Source organism: Triplophysa rosa, linkage group LG10 (assembly GCF_024868665.1).
Source record: "Triplophysa rosa linkage group LG10, Trosa_1v2, whole genome shotgun sequence".
In the NCBI taxonomy this organism is placed as follows: domain Eukaryota; kingdom Metazoa; phylum Chordata; class Actinopteri; order Cypriniformes; family Nemacheilidae; genus Triplophysa; species Triplophysa rosa.
The window spans coordinates 21,406,939-21,422,808 of NC_079899.1; the positions used below are offsets into that span (position 1 = coordinate 21,406,939).

The window sequence follows — 15,870 nt, forward strand, 5'->3', positions numbered from 1 at the left end:
TAAGGTACTGGTATGATTTTTTCTTCTTTATTTAGCTGACTTTGATAAGCATTTGCCTCTTCGTGACTGGACCACTGTGAAAAACATATTTTGTTTATGCAAAATATATATAAAAAATAGATATAGGTTTCAGCGGCAACAACATAAACGCTTTTCCGGCCCAAACGTAACTTCCGGTAGACCTCCTCAAAGAATCTTTAACTGCTGAGTAGTTTAATTTAATATAATTAATATACAATAAAATATGACTATAAATTAATATTATTATAAAAATATCAAATATATGGTTATATTACGAGCCACTAGCAAGTAGATAGTTCACCCAAAAAGAAAATTGACATCATTTACTCACCCTCTTGTCATATCAAACCTGTATGACTTTCTTTCTTCCGCAGAACACAAAAGATATTTCGAAAAATGTTGTTAACCGGCACCTATTGAGTCTATACAATAGACGTGAATGGGTGCCGCCGCTGTTCCGTTACCAACTTTCTTCAAAATATCATCTTTACTGTTCTGCGCAAGACAGAAAGTCATACAGGCTGAAATGACAAGAATTTACATTTTTTGGGTGAACGATCCCTTTAACTTCGGGTCAGGCGCATGCATCCGATGAAACTGTCTATAATTGATTTCAGTGTAAATGATCAAGACATTCTTTGTGAGATTCAACCTCATGCTACTACAAGAAAACAAACACACAAGTGTGACAGCTATGAGACCCAATTAAAAGAGAAAATAAAAAAGTCTCATTTTGTGCGTCTCGCTCATGCTGTCTTTCCACACGGTTTGAGTTTGGATCTGACCCTGTTAAATCGCAAATATCATGCATCTCTATGAGTGACAGTGATGGTGGAATTATGTTTGAATACGTTTGGTCTTGTTCACCAGCTGTCAATTGTTGAATTCTCGTTCTCGCTATCAGTTCATAGCAGCTCGAAGGCATGAAACAGAACAGAAGAGGAAATGATAGAGACAGAAAAAGAGATACAAAGAGATGGTTAGGGAGAGTTGGAATAGAGACAATAGAAAGATTTAGAGACATACAGAGAGAGTTAAATACAAAAAAGGAAGGGAGAGAGTGAGAGAAATAACTAGCAGAAAAAGCTCTACTTTGAACACAATAAAACATGGTCTATACCTTCAAAAGGTTGGCATAAACAGCAGGCACACAATGTGTTAATCTGCGGCTCTTTGCACGGTTGGCAAGGCTTACTTCGAAGCCCCATTACAAGACAGCTCTACCTACTTTCCTGGCACGGGTTTGGCTCACGGTGTAGCACGCTCTCGCCCACAACACAATACAACACAACAACTAAATTGGCGGATTGGTTTAATCGAGTTTCAAAGAGGAAGGTGAAGATTAAACTAGCGCGTCTCTGTTTATATTTGAACAGCAGGCCGTTCCTGAAAATGAATCTATGAGTGGATTAAGCACGTATTTGATTAAAACTGTATTTGATTATTTTTTTCCTCCAAGGCCATTTCCTTACTTGATGCCCCCTGATGGATTGCGCGCGTCGTGTCATACAGATGAAGACTCAGGACTGATTACAAAAACAAATTAATCTTTATTCAGACGGGAGTGCGGCAAATCTCTCAAAACACAAACAAGTATTTACAGTTCCATAATCGCGCGTAACAAGTCGAGCCACATGAAATCCCTCCTGAACGCTCGGGCTTTTTAATATACGTCGGCAGAAGGGAATTTCGCATAAACAGAATGTGAATGTGATCGTTAATATTCAATTTTGAGGCAACCTGCCTATTTCGCTGATGGAAATGGAACGAGGGAGGGGAATTTTAAAAGATCTTCCCGACTGCTGTAACTGAATTCACAGAAGTTATTTCAGATGCTACGGAATATCTGAGGACTGGGCGAGTGAGGTTATGGCAGAGAATATTGTTCTCTCATCTAGTGAATTAGACCTTGAGAGGTTCAATTTAATGCAGGTTGTAAGGCAAGTGCACGATAGAAATGTGTGGTTCTCTATTACGGCGGAGGCCCGGACCAACTTGATCGATACAACATCAAAACCCATCACCAAACACAAGTGTCAAGAATCTGAAGTCGGTGTCTTTAAACAGACAAGGCCAAACAGTGGCTTTAAATTGCCAACAATTATCTAAAAAAGAGTCTGCCTTGAATGTCTGTCAGCTTTTTACTAAAGTACTAGAAAAAAACACTTTTTTTTACATATTTACTTTGGTCCTTCACAGCCGCGTTTTATTCACATCAAAGTTCAGTCCATTCAGTAATGTTATGTCGTATAGCTTTGTTGTATCATTAACGATATACTGACTATACATCAATCCAAAACAAATCCAGACTACAAAAACTTCAAACATGCGTTGTGACTTTAGGTGGAGGTGACAGAGAATGTGTCTGTATGTCTATTGCGCACAGCCTTGTCAAACTAACTCATTTTTGCAAATTGTCTTCTCTGGTTAGGGTCAGCTGAAGTTCCCAAACTGTTCCAAAAGCTTCCAATAGGTTTGTGTCTCACATAGTCTCAAATGTTTGCCAAACCATAGCTGATGACGTTTTCAAAGTCCTTAAAGCTGACATGACCATCAGAATCCAGATCCACATGCCTGTTAAATGAAAATATAGAAAGCAAGGTTATTATAGTTTATGAAAACTAAAACTATTAAAACATTTCTGTTAAATGAAATAAAATATCAGTATATTACTTGAAAAGTAAATGAACTAACTAACTTTAATATATAAATGAATCCTGTAGTTTTAGTGTCTCAAACCTATTTCAGTTTATTGCTAAAGGCTAAAATACACTACAAGACTTGCTCAGATTTTGCCCAGATTTTCAGTCTGGACTTGTAGCAGAAAGTCTGTGCCAGTCTGCAGATTTGATCAGTTAGTGTGTTTATCTGAAACTTTCAAAAAGTCTGCAAGTGTATGATGTCTAGTGAAAAATAAATCTGTTCTGATTTTAAAAGTCTTGTAGAGTATTCCAGCCATAAGGCAACAAACTGAAATACGTTTGAGTCACCAAAACTTATATAAAATAAAAATAATTGAATAAAAACTAAACTAAAACTGAAATAAAATAAATGTAACTTATATACTGTAGCAATATAACAAATAAACAATTCAAATGTCAAAAGCACATAACAAAATTGCTAAAAATGAAACTAAAATAAACATAAAAACTAGGGATGCACGATATTATCGGCAGATAATGGCTTATAAATTAATTATCGGCATCAGCCGATAAAGAAAATAACGCCGATAGGAAGCCGTAATTAAATCATGCTTGTAAAAGCAGCACATTCTTACATTAACTGAGTGCGCAAAGAAATCCATATCTGCGCCCGTCAGCCGCGCACTGCCTATTTATTGATTAACGTTTTTAACTAAAACTTTAAATAAAGTTGAATCCTGCCCATCGTCCATCGGGAGTAGACTTTGAACTTGAGCGCAAGCGTGCATAGTATGCAACGCGCCGCCCTGTGACTTCCGTCTCTGCACACTGCTGTTTTGTAGTCTCCGTTTCAAAGACACCTATGCTCTTGTTGCTTCTTTAATTAATATTCACCAAATTCATTTTCCAAATGTTTTAAAATTATTTCGTTTATCATCATTTTAAAATGTGAAAAGCAGGGCTCGACATTAACGCTTCTCCGGGACAAGTGAATGTTTTGTATGGGCATGTGAGAGATAACTTTACTTGCCCGACTGGACAAGTAACTTGAAAAAAAATAACAACAGTGTGACATATCTGTAGAATAATAAGAATATGTGCATTAGACAGAGCTAATAATAATTACTGCTTGCCTTTGTTTTATAGCAGTCACGGAGAGTAGGCCTATAGCCAAATTCAGGCACCCAAAGCGGACACGCAGCGGATATGCCCGGTGTAAAAACACCCAGTGGATAGACAGCATATATCGGTATCGGCATCGGCTATCGTCTTAATTGAGGTGGAAATTATCGGCATACCGAATATCGGCAAAAATCCAATATCGTGCATCACTAATAAAAACCAAAAATATAAAACTAAAAGCTAAATCTAAATATTATTACAATTACAATAAAAATATAATAACTAGACAGAAATTTGTTAATTCCTTATTATAAAATGAAAAGAAAATTTGACATCTTTGAAGCAAAACCACATGATACAGAACTGGTTTTACAGTACAATTATTTCAAGACATTTAATGATATCGTAGTTAAAACAGCAAGATCGGATTAGTTTGTAATCTTAAAACAGTTTAGTGTTCAGACCAATACTGAACATCAGAATAGACAGACATACAGATCCTTTATAAATCCCATGTGGGGAAATTATTTTGCATGATCAGCCAGACGAACCAATACAATACAACACAAAAATACAAAAACAGAATACTATCCAGAGAAAGACAAACCAGACGAATTCCTCTCTAATATCAACCAAGTAGTCTGAAAACACTATTGAATAACTGTCACTGTCTGATACAAAGTTGAAGTGAAACGCAGGGGAGTAAGTAATATGCACCGCTTGAGGTCTTTCACAGGCACTTCATCACTAACACAGCCTTCAATGGTGTTCTTTTCAAAACTCACTAATGCCATCTGATAATCGCAAATGTGATGACAAATGCGTAGCAACAGAGACATACTTTTGGTTAGGCTGGTATAGCTTCTCTTTCGTTTAAAACAAATGTTGCAGCCCGGCGCAGTTGAATACGTGCACAGGTGGTAAATCTTACCCATCTCTCAGACTTGAGTGAGACTCATGTTCTTTTTAACCTTGCAGGTGAGTGCTGTCTGATTGACTTGAGTGAGCCGGTGCCTGGGTTATTTCACATCCTGGTGGTGGTCGTTCCCTAGACAGGTGCTGGAGGTAGAGATGTGGAGAGCTGCTCATTTTCAGCTGACTGACTCTTTTATCAGTCCTGATGGGGAAGTTGTGTGGCAGGAAGAGGAGTCTTCCTCCGCCTCAGAAGCCTTGACCGAGACTTAGATCCATGGCTTAAGCATGAGATCACAGTGTCATTCTAGAAATGGAATTACGTTTGAGTCCAATGAATACTGAGAATATTCTTGGCTTGTTCTGACCTCTAAAAAAACAAAGTGGAAATGCATCTCTATGCAGTTTCAATTGCGATCTAGTTATGTGTTTCTTCAAGATTCTCGACACGTGTACCACGATGTATTGTGTTGTCAAACCCAGCCAGTGCTCGAATTGAATCTTTTTTTTCGTGGGGGTGGGAGTTATCTCGCAATATACAATTTATACAAAATACACCATATTTTTGATGATAATATGCATAACTATATACTATTTATTAAAAACAGGCTTACATAAAAGAACAGGCTTCTTTTACTGTATTTTGGACCAAATCAATGCAGGCTTGGTGAACAGAAATGACTTTTGAACAGTAGTGTACGTCCAGAGAATTATTCTAGCATTATTTGCCAATGTAGTATTTACTATTTTCCCTAAAAACAACTGGATGATCGACACTTTGTGATAATAATGTTTATTCCAAAAGACTAGTTTAAATGCAAGAAACTAGTTTATTAGATATTAAAAATATCAATTGTGACAAGACCGGCTGTCAGCCTGTGTGTTAGTGTTGTGGGGATTTTTCAACGATTTCAGTGCAGTTGACATAGTTATGTCCAGTATGTGGGGGCAAGGGACTGTTATGAGTGAGTCTGTCAGTCAGCTGCGCTTAGCGCTCTTTAGACGTGGGGCGGGGTGTTTAAAATGACAAGAGACATGACAACTAGCCCATAAACAAACTTAATATAAATTATTGTAAATAATTAATTCACTGAATTTACCATATCCATTGCATGAATTTAATCACATTTGTCATCATTTTTACCCAAATAAAAATATCTGAGGGATCCCCCAAGTCTATTTTTTACTTCTTATGGGGGTCCCAAATGCCTTATGGGGGGTCCCGGATCCCCCCTACAATTTGAGCACTGAACCCAGCTCTACTGACAAGGGTCAGACATTTGGCCTTAGATATCACCTTCCAGTCCCTGCGTCATAAGTCTCTGCCCTGCTTTAGAGCTGCAACTAATGGCTGGAATACACTACAAGACTCTTAAAATCTGAACAGATTTTGTTTTTAAACTAGACATCATACACTTGCAGACTTTTTGAAAATTTCAGATAGAAACACACTAACTGATCAAATCTGCAGACTGGCACAGACTTTCTGCTACAAGTCCAGATTGAAAATCTGGGCAAAATCTGAGCAAGTCTTGTAGTATATTTTAGCCTTTAGTGACTTCAGCAATTGTCCAGATCTATCACACAGCTGTAGTTGCTGAGAGCAAGTTCTCTAAAGGAAGCGCACACTTCACATTTGCGAATGAGTCATTCATGACATAACGAGCAGAAAAAGACCATGTGAGCAAATTGAATCGTGTCCTAGAAGCAGAGAGCAACAGAGCATCATTTCTTCCTCTCAGCGCTCACTTTCTGTTCAGAGATGGAATTAAAATACAAATTTAGCCAGAGAAGCATCTCTATTTCTCGCTTTTCTTGTCTCGCTGATGCGGCTGCTTACAGTCAACAGTAAATCTGCGAGCGAGACCGCAGCGGAATCAGATTGCAATCGCGTAGAACTCATTAAGCGGGTGTTTTACCAAGATCAAAATTAATGTGGATAAAAAACTGCCAGAGGAAAACTGCTCCTCCAGTTGCAGACGAGGAGAGGAAGAACAAACATAAGAGAAGTTATGCAGAGGGAGATCTGGTATTTTCTCACCGGGGTGATTTCTCTATTCCTTTCAACGGCAGCCCGATCGAGTGCAAACGCAGCAGATGTGAGGGAAATTTGGTAGCAACAGGGAGGAGAATTAAAACAACATTAAGCATTCAGCAACTGGAAAATCACACTTCCCTGTTCCGTGCCGGTGACTCCAGTTCAAATGGAAGTGTAGCACGCATCTAATTAGATTCTAATGAAGTCCTCCCCATGGAGGAGGACCATGGAGACATCTAGAATGCCCCTCTCCTGAGCCTTTGCACTTCTTCACTGCTTTCAACAGAAAGGGAGAGTGAGACTACCTAAGGCCTTGTTCACACTAAAGTTTTAAAAACATCTTTTTCCCTCTGTTTTGGTTTTATGTCCACACTGAGAAGCATTTTGTTTAACCATTTTTAGTCACATGACCCATTTAACCCAATGCAAGAAGCAGTCCAATATTTCTTATATTTAATGCTTAGTTTATTTACTTATTATTTGATCTGTTACCATTATTTATTATACATAATTATTATTATATATTATTAACTAATCGTTAATTGGTAATGTTATTACCAATATAATATTAATTATTATAAATGTTCTGTATTTTATTTTTTAATACTTTTTATATGTTTTTAAATATATTTTATTGTTATATTGATTACTTTTTTATATATATTTACTACCTTATTAAATGCAATTCATATTTTATATTATATTTTTACATACCATATAAGATACATGATTATCTTTTAAATATATATTATTATATAACATAGATTATCTATATATTATATTTGTTTCTTTATTTTTTACTTATATTTATAAAATGTTATTAATATTCTATAAAATATTTCTACATACCATGTAATATACATTATTATCTTTTATATATCTTTAATATGTATTACCTTATTTATTTTGACTTTTCCCCTGCATTGCATTATGTTTTAGGGAAATGTCCATAAAATTAACGGATTGTGGCCTAGCAGAACATTACCAATATCTTTCATTTTTGGTAACAGTGTACATTTTAACCTGCTTTTGCAAATTTATAGTCTTGTGTTACTTGCAGCAACAACTGTACTATACCTCACTGCCGTCTATTAATTAATTTGGTACCTTTGCTTTTCATTACTGCAACAATCCAAATAGTCCAAAAGTAAATAAATGCGTGACAGATATAATGCATTTTACTTCTGCGCTTATGCAAGTGTTTTGAAATGTTTAAGTGTGCACAAGTAACTTTTTGAACATTTTACCTGAAAACACTTTCCGTATCCGGATTAGTGCAAACGTAGCCTGTTACTCTTCACGCACACCAATACAAGAGCAAAAAATCTGTATTCAAACACCTGTGCTACTTTCACTGATTAAACATACAAGGTGACTCTAAAAAAGGCAACGCATCTCTTACTAGCCTCCTTAACTGATGCTTTGGCTGCAAGCACCGAGTCCCAATTAAAGCATGACGAGGTTAAGCATAATCACGTGTGAAGAGGACCTCACGAAGTGACAAAATAATTACAGAGCAAGGCTGACCCATTCTCATATTGCCATGCTGGATGGAGTGATGTGATATTAGAACTAAGGCTTTGCATCAAACAGACTGGCAGCTTGTCATATGAGAGGGCGCAGCGGTAGACATAAGAGGACCGTATAGTCTTCATTGTCTTTATCTCGGTGAGAAGAGACACACAAGTGATATTTTAGCTGTCCCTTCTTAGCTGTCACACTGGGCTAGTTGTAGTAAGTGTAACACTGTCAGTCAAAGCAGGTTGGTGTTGGAAAAGCATGTCCGTACAGTCATGTTAAATGGTCCAGTGGTTGAATCAGGGCTCACACACTTTGTCCAATTGTTTGCCATGACTTTTCATAACCTTTCCAATAGTTCATTAATAGAAAATATGCTTACAATACAACTGGTGTGGAAAGGTTTCCAATAGGACCCTAAAAGAATGGAGTTTACTCCATACAAGCACTTTTCCAACTCATGAAATATTGAAAACTAGAAATATCCATGACTGCATACCCATTGCCAGCATGTTGCTCAGGTTTCTCAGACAGTCTGCCAGAAGTTTCATTGCTCAGAACCCTGATAGCACACATACATCTAGCAAGACGTTTTTCTTAATTGTTTGCTCATCTGCAGTATATCTCCGAGATGTGTTTTGTCAGATGTCGTATAGACATCTAGAAGATGTACAGTATGTAAGACGTTTAAGATTTAGAATGTATGTAAAACGCTTTTTCCAAGACGTTTATATGATGTTTATTTAAACAGCAGATGTTTTCCAGATCTTTAGCAGCCATCTTACAGACGTATGTGCTAGTTTCTTATTCATATCTCAGGAGATTGGAGATGGAGTTCTCCGTTATCAACTTGATATCAACTATCAACTTGGTCTAAGATGAAAACTGCTTAGGAAAAATAAAAAGAGAAACAAATGAGGCACTTGTTAAAATACACTAGGACCAAGGAGGTGTAAAATGAATGTAGATTCATTTACAGATTCATGTTTAGATAAAATCATTTGCATTTGGGTAAATGATTGACTTCATAATGAGATCTTCAATAATATTGACTTTGGACAGATCTGAGCTTAGTTCGTGACTTTATCGAGATCTTTTCTGAAGCTATAATGGAGACATTTGGGACATTTCTAGATCTTCTTCTGAAAAACATCTGGGACTTTTTCCATTTGCTCCGATTAATTTCCATTTAGTCCGATTCATTTTTTTCGGACTAATTGATTGAAAAATTCTGTCATTATTTACTCACCCTCTTGTCATTTTAAACCTGTATAACTTTCTTTCTTCTGCAGAACACATAAGATATTTTGAAGAATGTTGATAACCAAACAACGGCGGTACCAATCGACTTGCGTTGGTTTTGTGTCCATACAATAGAAGTCAATGGGTACCGCCATTGTTCAGTTACCAACATTCTTCAAAATATCTTCTTCTGTGTTCTACAGATAAAGTTAGTCATACAGGTTTGAAATGACAAAAGTGTACATAACCTAAATGACAGAATTTTCCTTTTTGGGTGAACTATCCCTTTAATGCCATATCATTTACATTTATGCATTTGGCAGACGCTGTTACCCAAAGCAACTTACATTGTATTGTATTATACATTTGGTTTCTGACTATGTGCAATTCCCTGGGATCGAACCCATGACCTTGGCATTGCTAGTGCCGTGCTCTAACCACAGGAAAGCTCATCTGCAATTTTCCTTCTCACGAGTTGCTGTGTAAATAGTCCCACCAAGCACTTAAAAAATTGCACAGTGGTTTCGTTCCACACGCACAGGTGTCTTCCTCAAGTCTAACTGCTGGGTGCTTATTAGCCTTCATCCAGAGATGAAGAATATCTTGGGAGCCGAGTAGCGCTGAAGACTCACCGAAGCATGCAGATTCACTAATTACCGCATTGTCATAGCTAAAATACCATCTTAATCAGAATAATGGCGCATGGCTCAGGGATGTTGTTCTTATTACCACGCACTGTGGCAGCTGTATCTGTGAACGTTCAGCTAATCAACTCGACTGCGAATCAGCCAAGTCATCCGCCCAGGCCGCGACTCCTACGAGCCGCTCGCTCGTGTGTGATCTGTGCGCATCCTGATAACGCACTGCGGAGGGGCAAGATGGAACGCGAGCGTGCACGACGAGACGAGCCAGTCTTAGTCACACAGGATTTGTGTTGGGACAGAAATCAGCGTGGAATTGTGAAAGAGTGGGCAAGATGTGCTCGGCAGCAATGTGTTGGACCGCCATAAGTGAGATAAATATTGCCTGGACGATTGGTTTGTCTCACATCTCGGTGCCAGGATTCCCTGTGGAGGACACTGAAGCTCTCCTGGGAGATGGAAAGGGGCTGGTGATGACATCATCAGTGTGGCCCACAGGCACAGGTGTGTTCATCTGATTGCTGCTCAGATGTGCTTTTATTTATTTCATTTGGTTTCGGCATGGGAAGCGATGGCGAGGAGAGGTATGGCACGCTGCGGGCGCTACTCTGTCACTGTCAAAAAATGCACACCTTGCTCCAGTACTGACGCTGCACAAAACTAAAGGAAGAGATGCTCTTCTGGCCTTCCTTTCTTCTACATCAGCACACAGAAATGTGAGTTTTGAGAGAACATGCGTTCAAATGTGCTATATATAAAATGTGTTCATTTACTCACTCTCATGTTGTTCCAAACCTGCATGACCTCAGTCGCCATTCGCCATTCGCTTTCGATGAAATTAAATGGGGACTAAGGATGGCAGTAACATTCTGCCTTCCAAAAACATGAACATGAGGGTGAATAAATGATACAGAATTGTTTTTTAGTCAACTATTCGTTTAACCAAATACAACAACAAAGCATAACACAAAAGTGACAAAAAATATATTTTGAATGCGCTGTAAATTGTATAGACCATCTGTTTTTGGTTAAAATGATATGCAAGGTGCAAGGATATCATTTTGATCAAAATAACAACAAAAGTAATGGAAAAAATAAGATATTTGTCATAAAACACATCCTAGGACAGCTCTCTCATTTGCTTCTATTAGCGTTTCTTTCATCCTCACAAGCGCACACAAAGAAAAGTAAGGCAGAGGATCCTGGAGCGCTGCATTTTCACCTCTGATCGATGGGGACCGCCGCACCACGGGAGAGATGTTGCGGCCATGCCTCAATTTTATATTAACAAAATCGCTTCCATTAAAACCACTGCACCTTGCTGTCATGGCAACGGCAGAAAGTATCAATGGGAGTTGTGAAATGTGCAGCAGAAATTTCTTCTCCGCCTGTGGCCCCCAGACGTGATATTGATGCCGCTGTCAGGGGCGGCTGGCTTTCAGCTCCATGGCTACCTGTCGAGCCTACAAACAAGATGCGAGTTAATTCTGCCAGCGTACGCTAAGAATCTATACATCTCGTCCCAGTGCATACACACATAATCCCTCAAACTGCTTAAGTGCAGGGTGGACGATTTTATACGTGTAAGCGGTGTTTTTCTCAGACAATACATACGATTAGCAGAGGTAGAGGGCTTGAGTTATTGACCCTGGAATATTACAAGACACGTACGGCCTATAAAGAGAGAAACATGTTTTATTATTATTACACAAACACACAAGATCTAAATACACACCATAGACCTAATATAGGATTTTAATTTTATTTTTTTAAAATAAAAGCATTACTTTTAGTTATTTAGTAGGGGTGTAGAGAAATATTATGGCATGAAATATTGCAATACAAAAAACAATGTGTATCCTAGAGCTTTGGCAATTTGTATGATATGATGTCCATTTTGGTTAAGCTGCCAACATGTGACCAACGTCAACATATCGTCGCTGTTGGGTCGAAACCTTGTGTTTATTGATTTTATTTTTTCCATAAATCATTGGTCATGTTTCCTGTTTGTCTGTGGGTTTTACAAATATTTAACTATTGAAAAGTATTAAAAAGAGTGGTTACACTTTATTTTACAGTGTAATTATACATTAAGGAGTAATAAAATGTACTAAATGTACTTACTATAGGATTAGGGTTTGGTTTAGGGTTAGTTACATGTAATTATTCATAACTAATAGTAAATACTATAGCAAATACATGTAACATTTGTAAGGGCACTGTAAAATAAAGTGTTACCAAAAGTTTTGCCAAATGTTGCATCATTTTTTGAAAAGTAGCAGTTCTGAAGATGCAAGGTTTCCACCCGACAGCAACAACATATTATTTTTTCTTTCATAATTTGTGTGTTTACTGCTTTAGGAAGCTCTCTTTGGGTTTAGCTTTCTTAATATTATCCTAAAAAGAAGTTTTATTTTTCAATGACAGACCTATTCAGTTTCTTTTTTATTTACATACAAAAGGTTCAAACCTTGAATGTTGTCGATTTCTAAATACACTGTATGTACAACAACATCAAGGCACTTGATCTCCTATTTTAGTTTAATTTCCTTTTTCAAAATATCATGGTACATTGTACATCGTATTGAATTATGAGCCAAGTGTACCACTACACCCATACAACGTTTTCATAAATGTGCCATAAAAAATGATCATATTTATCTTCTTGGGACTAATTTTATAGATCAGTATGTACCCATACACTCACGCTGGGTTTCCACGTTTTATGAGGACTTTCCATTGACGTAATACTGTACAAACTATATTCTATCCCCTCACCTCACCTCACCCCACCCCTAAACCTAACCTACATTTTCAAATAAACATCATTTAGTTTGTTTTATAAGCTGTTTTTGCTCGTGGGGACAAAAAAATGTCTCCACAAGGTTAAAAAAATTCCTTGTATTTAGTGTTGCTTTCGTCAACGAAAATTATGACTAAATATCGTCGTCAACGAACCTTTATCACGTGACGAAAACGAGACGCAACGTAAATGCTGGTCATGTGACGATGACTATAATTAAATGTATAATGCAATATTGTTGACGAATAAAAACGAGACTAAATGTGGTTTACAAAATAAAAACTATGCTAAAATGTCTCTTCATTTTCGTTGACCAAAACGAGACGAGACGTTATAACGTTATTTCGTCTGATGCTTTAACCTAGATGCGGAGCTGAATCCTGTTATTTAACGTTAAATGTCATCTGGCTGTTCTGCGTGTCTGAGTGAATTATGTCCACAGTTTAACATACAACACGAGTGATGGTCGAGGATTTATCTGCGTCTGCACTGTATGAGGATATGAACAAATGAACTTCATCTCCACAGTTGCTCTGAGAGTTTATTTTACGAGCGTTTACTGTTTGAGTGACGCTATCAGCAAACACAAAAACTCAAGCGTCTTCCCAAAGACCCATCAAAATAAAAGTCCCGTTAAATTGAACACTCAGACAGAAAATACTTTAGTGAACTATAGTATTTGCTATTGAAAATTGTAATGCCCTTGTAGTAAATTGATAAACACTGTATACTATAGTAAAGTTTTTTTACTGCAGTTTACTATAGTAAATACTATAGTATACTACAGTAATTTATGTCGACAAATATACCACTATTGTATAGTAAAAAAGGAAAAACACACAAATTAGAAAAATTAAAACAAATTTAGGTAGTGTAAAAATTATATGGCCCTAATTTATCCATCTGTATGTAACATGAATGTCTTTTGTCAGTTACCTGCCTTTTCAAGATGAACTGCACTTGCATAATTTTTTTTAATGATGACAACCGGCAACTTATACTTGTGCTCCTACTGTTTGGCCTGTACTACCAAACTTTAAACCTCTCTAGCTCCAGTGCTACGTGCAAAAAAGTCTGCATTAATTTACTGCATTCTGTATGGTACTACAGGGCACTGAGGGCAGTCACTCTTTTCCTGTTGGTTCTTTGCAATGCTGGCAAATGTAACCTTCCAGTTTACTTGCGAAATCACTTCCATTTGTTTTATTAATAAAGGATATTGGAAGTAAAATCAGTCTGGGTAATTACAAATACTTTGATTTTAATAGTCACACAGCAAGAAAAATAACATTTGTATAGGAAAAAGATGCATCGAGAATCGTTTTATCATCGCATCGCAGCCCTCTGAATCATAATCGAATCGCATGGTGACATGCCTAGAGATTCCCACCCCTACCGATGGCCTTAAATTCAAATCAGAGCATCTTCCGTGTCTGGAATGGATGTATTCTTGAGTCTATAAGGTAACAATAATATAATAAGATAACCTTGTTTGAAATGGGTTTGGCTAAAAGAAAATTTTGGTTTTGTCTATACTACTAGGTACTTATACTATATTGACTGGGTTAAATAGAATTGCATTACTAAAAAGAGACTAAAATACAATTTTCATTGACTAAAACTAGAGTAAATGTCATCAGTTTTCGTCGACTAAAACTAGACGAGACTAAAAAGAGTATGAACGTGACTAAAACTAATAAAAACTAAAATGACAGCTTGACACAAAGACTAGAGTAAACTAAAATTAAAACAGGCCGCCAAAAACAACACTACTTGTATTACTATCTTTGTAGCGACACTGTAAGGTTTACCAGGACCACACGGTCTAAAAGCTGTATCTGAATTTCTCTGTTTGTTCGTGTTTGCCACTTTCTCTACAGCACAGGTGATGTGCAAACACAGCAGTCACAGGGGAAGAAAGAGAGCAGAGCTTACAGGGACAGTCTATTCTTAACCATCCTGCAGGAGTGCACTGAAAACTACAGTAAGCTGTTGTTTCAAGAGTCCCACACACCAGAGAGAGCGTGTGCCAAACAGCACTCACGACCTGTCAGATAAACTGTCACTACACACACACGACATGCACACAAACACACATACTTCTTGCACAACCTTTCCAAAACCAATCACCTCTCAGGGAACTAGGATTAAGGTATAAAACAATCAAATATATAAAGGAGGATGTTACGGTTTGATTCATGTCATGCTTAGAGTCCTGACACGTTTTCAGCACAAAGCCATCAAGGCGAAACTAGGCTGTAAAGTCACAGCTTGAGGCTGTAAATTAGAATGTGCTAGGGAGATTGATGACAACGTAGTGCGCATCTCGCGACCGGCTCGCTTAGTTAATAGGGCGTCGCGGTGACTCACCGCATCCGCGATGGCTTCCTAAATAGAATTAAAAGAGATATCTCTGTGTGACATCCTCCAAAAGCTTGTTGACCAATTGGTGGAGACGATTTACTCGGTGAGCTTTACAGCTGCTAAATGGATTTCGTAACCGGGATTGAAAGTCATGACTAAGTGGAGCGTACGGAGGCGAACGAGAGCAGCCATGTTGTTTGTTCCAAGGCTATAGATTTCTTATAAATGTTTACCACTCGCGTCGGCCCCAAAACTCTTAACAACAATCCGTTTTAGTCACGGGAGGGTAAAGTCAATTTATTTAAATCCTGAAAACTCATCCCGGCTTCAGACCCGTCCCAAGCCACCGGCTCCATTTGGGATCGCTGTCATATCCAGCCGTCTTCGTAATAACTCCTTGACTTAACCCACTTCCAGACGCAGGGGCCCTCGTATTCCATCTTCGCCGGCTCCGGGAGAGACCGATCCTCTGTTTATATTATTCTACAATTCATCCCACTTTAAAAGACTGCTCGGAGAGAAAAAAGGAAGAGGGAAAAGACACTGGAGGCTCTTTAGAATGAGCCT

At 37.8% G+C, this 15,870-nt stretch overlaps 1 protein-coding gene across 4 annotated transcripts in view; it reads right to left on the reverse strand.

The window, feature by feature from the left end:
* Nucleotides 1–1,566: 1,566 nt before the first annotated feature.
* efcab11 (EF-hand calcium binding domain 11) overlaps nt 1,567–15,870 on the reverse strand; it is a 55,538-nt gene continuing 41,234 nt past the window's right edge. For all 4 annotated transcript variants that reach the window (XM_057343961.1, XM_057343959.1, XM_057343962.1 and 1 more), the window contains one exon: nt 1,567–2,595. In XM_057343961.1, the coding sequence (XP_057199944.1) occupies nt 2,514–2,595 (82 nt within the window). In that variant the 3' untranslated portion in view covers nt 1,567–2,513. The remainder of the gene's footprint in view (nt 2,596–15,870) is intronic.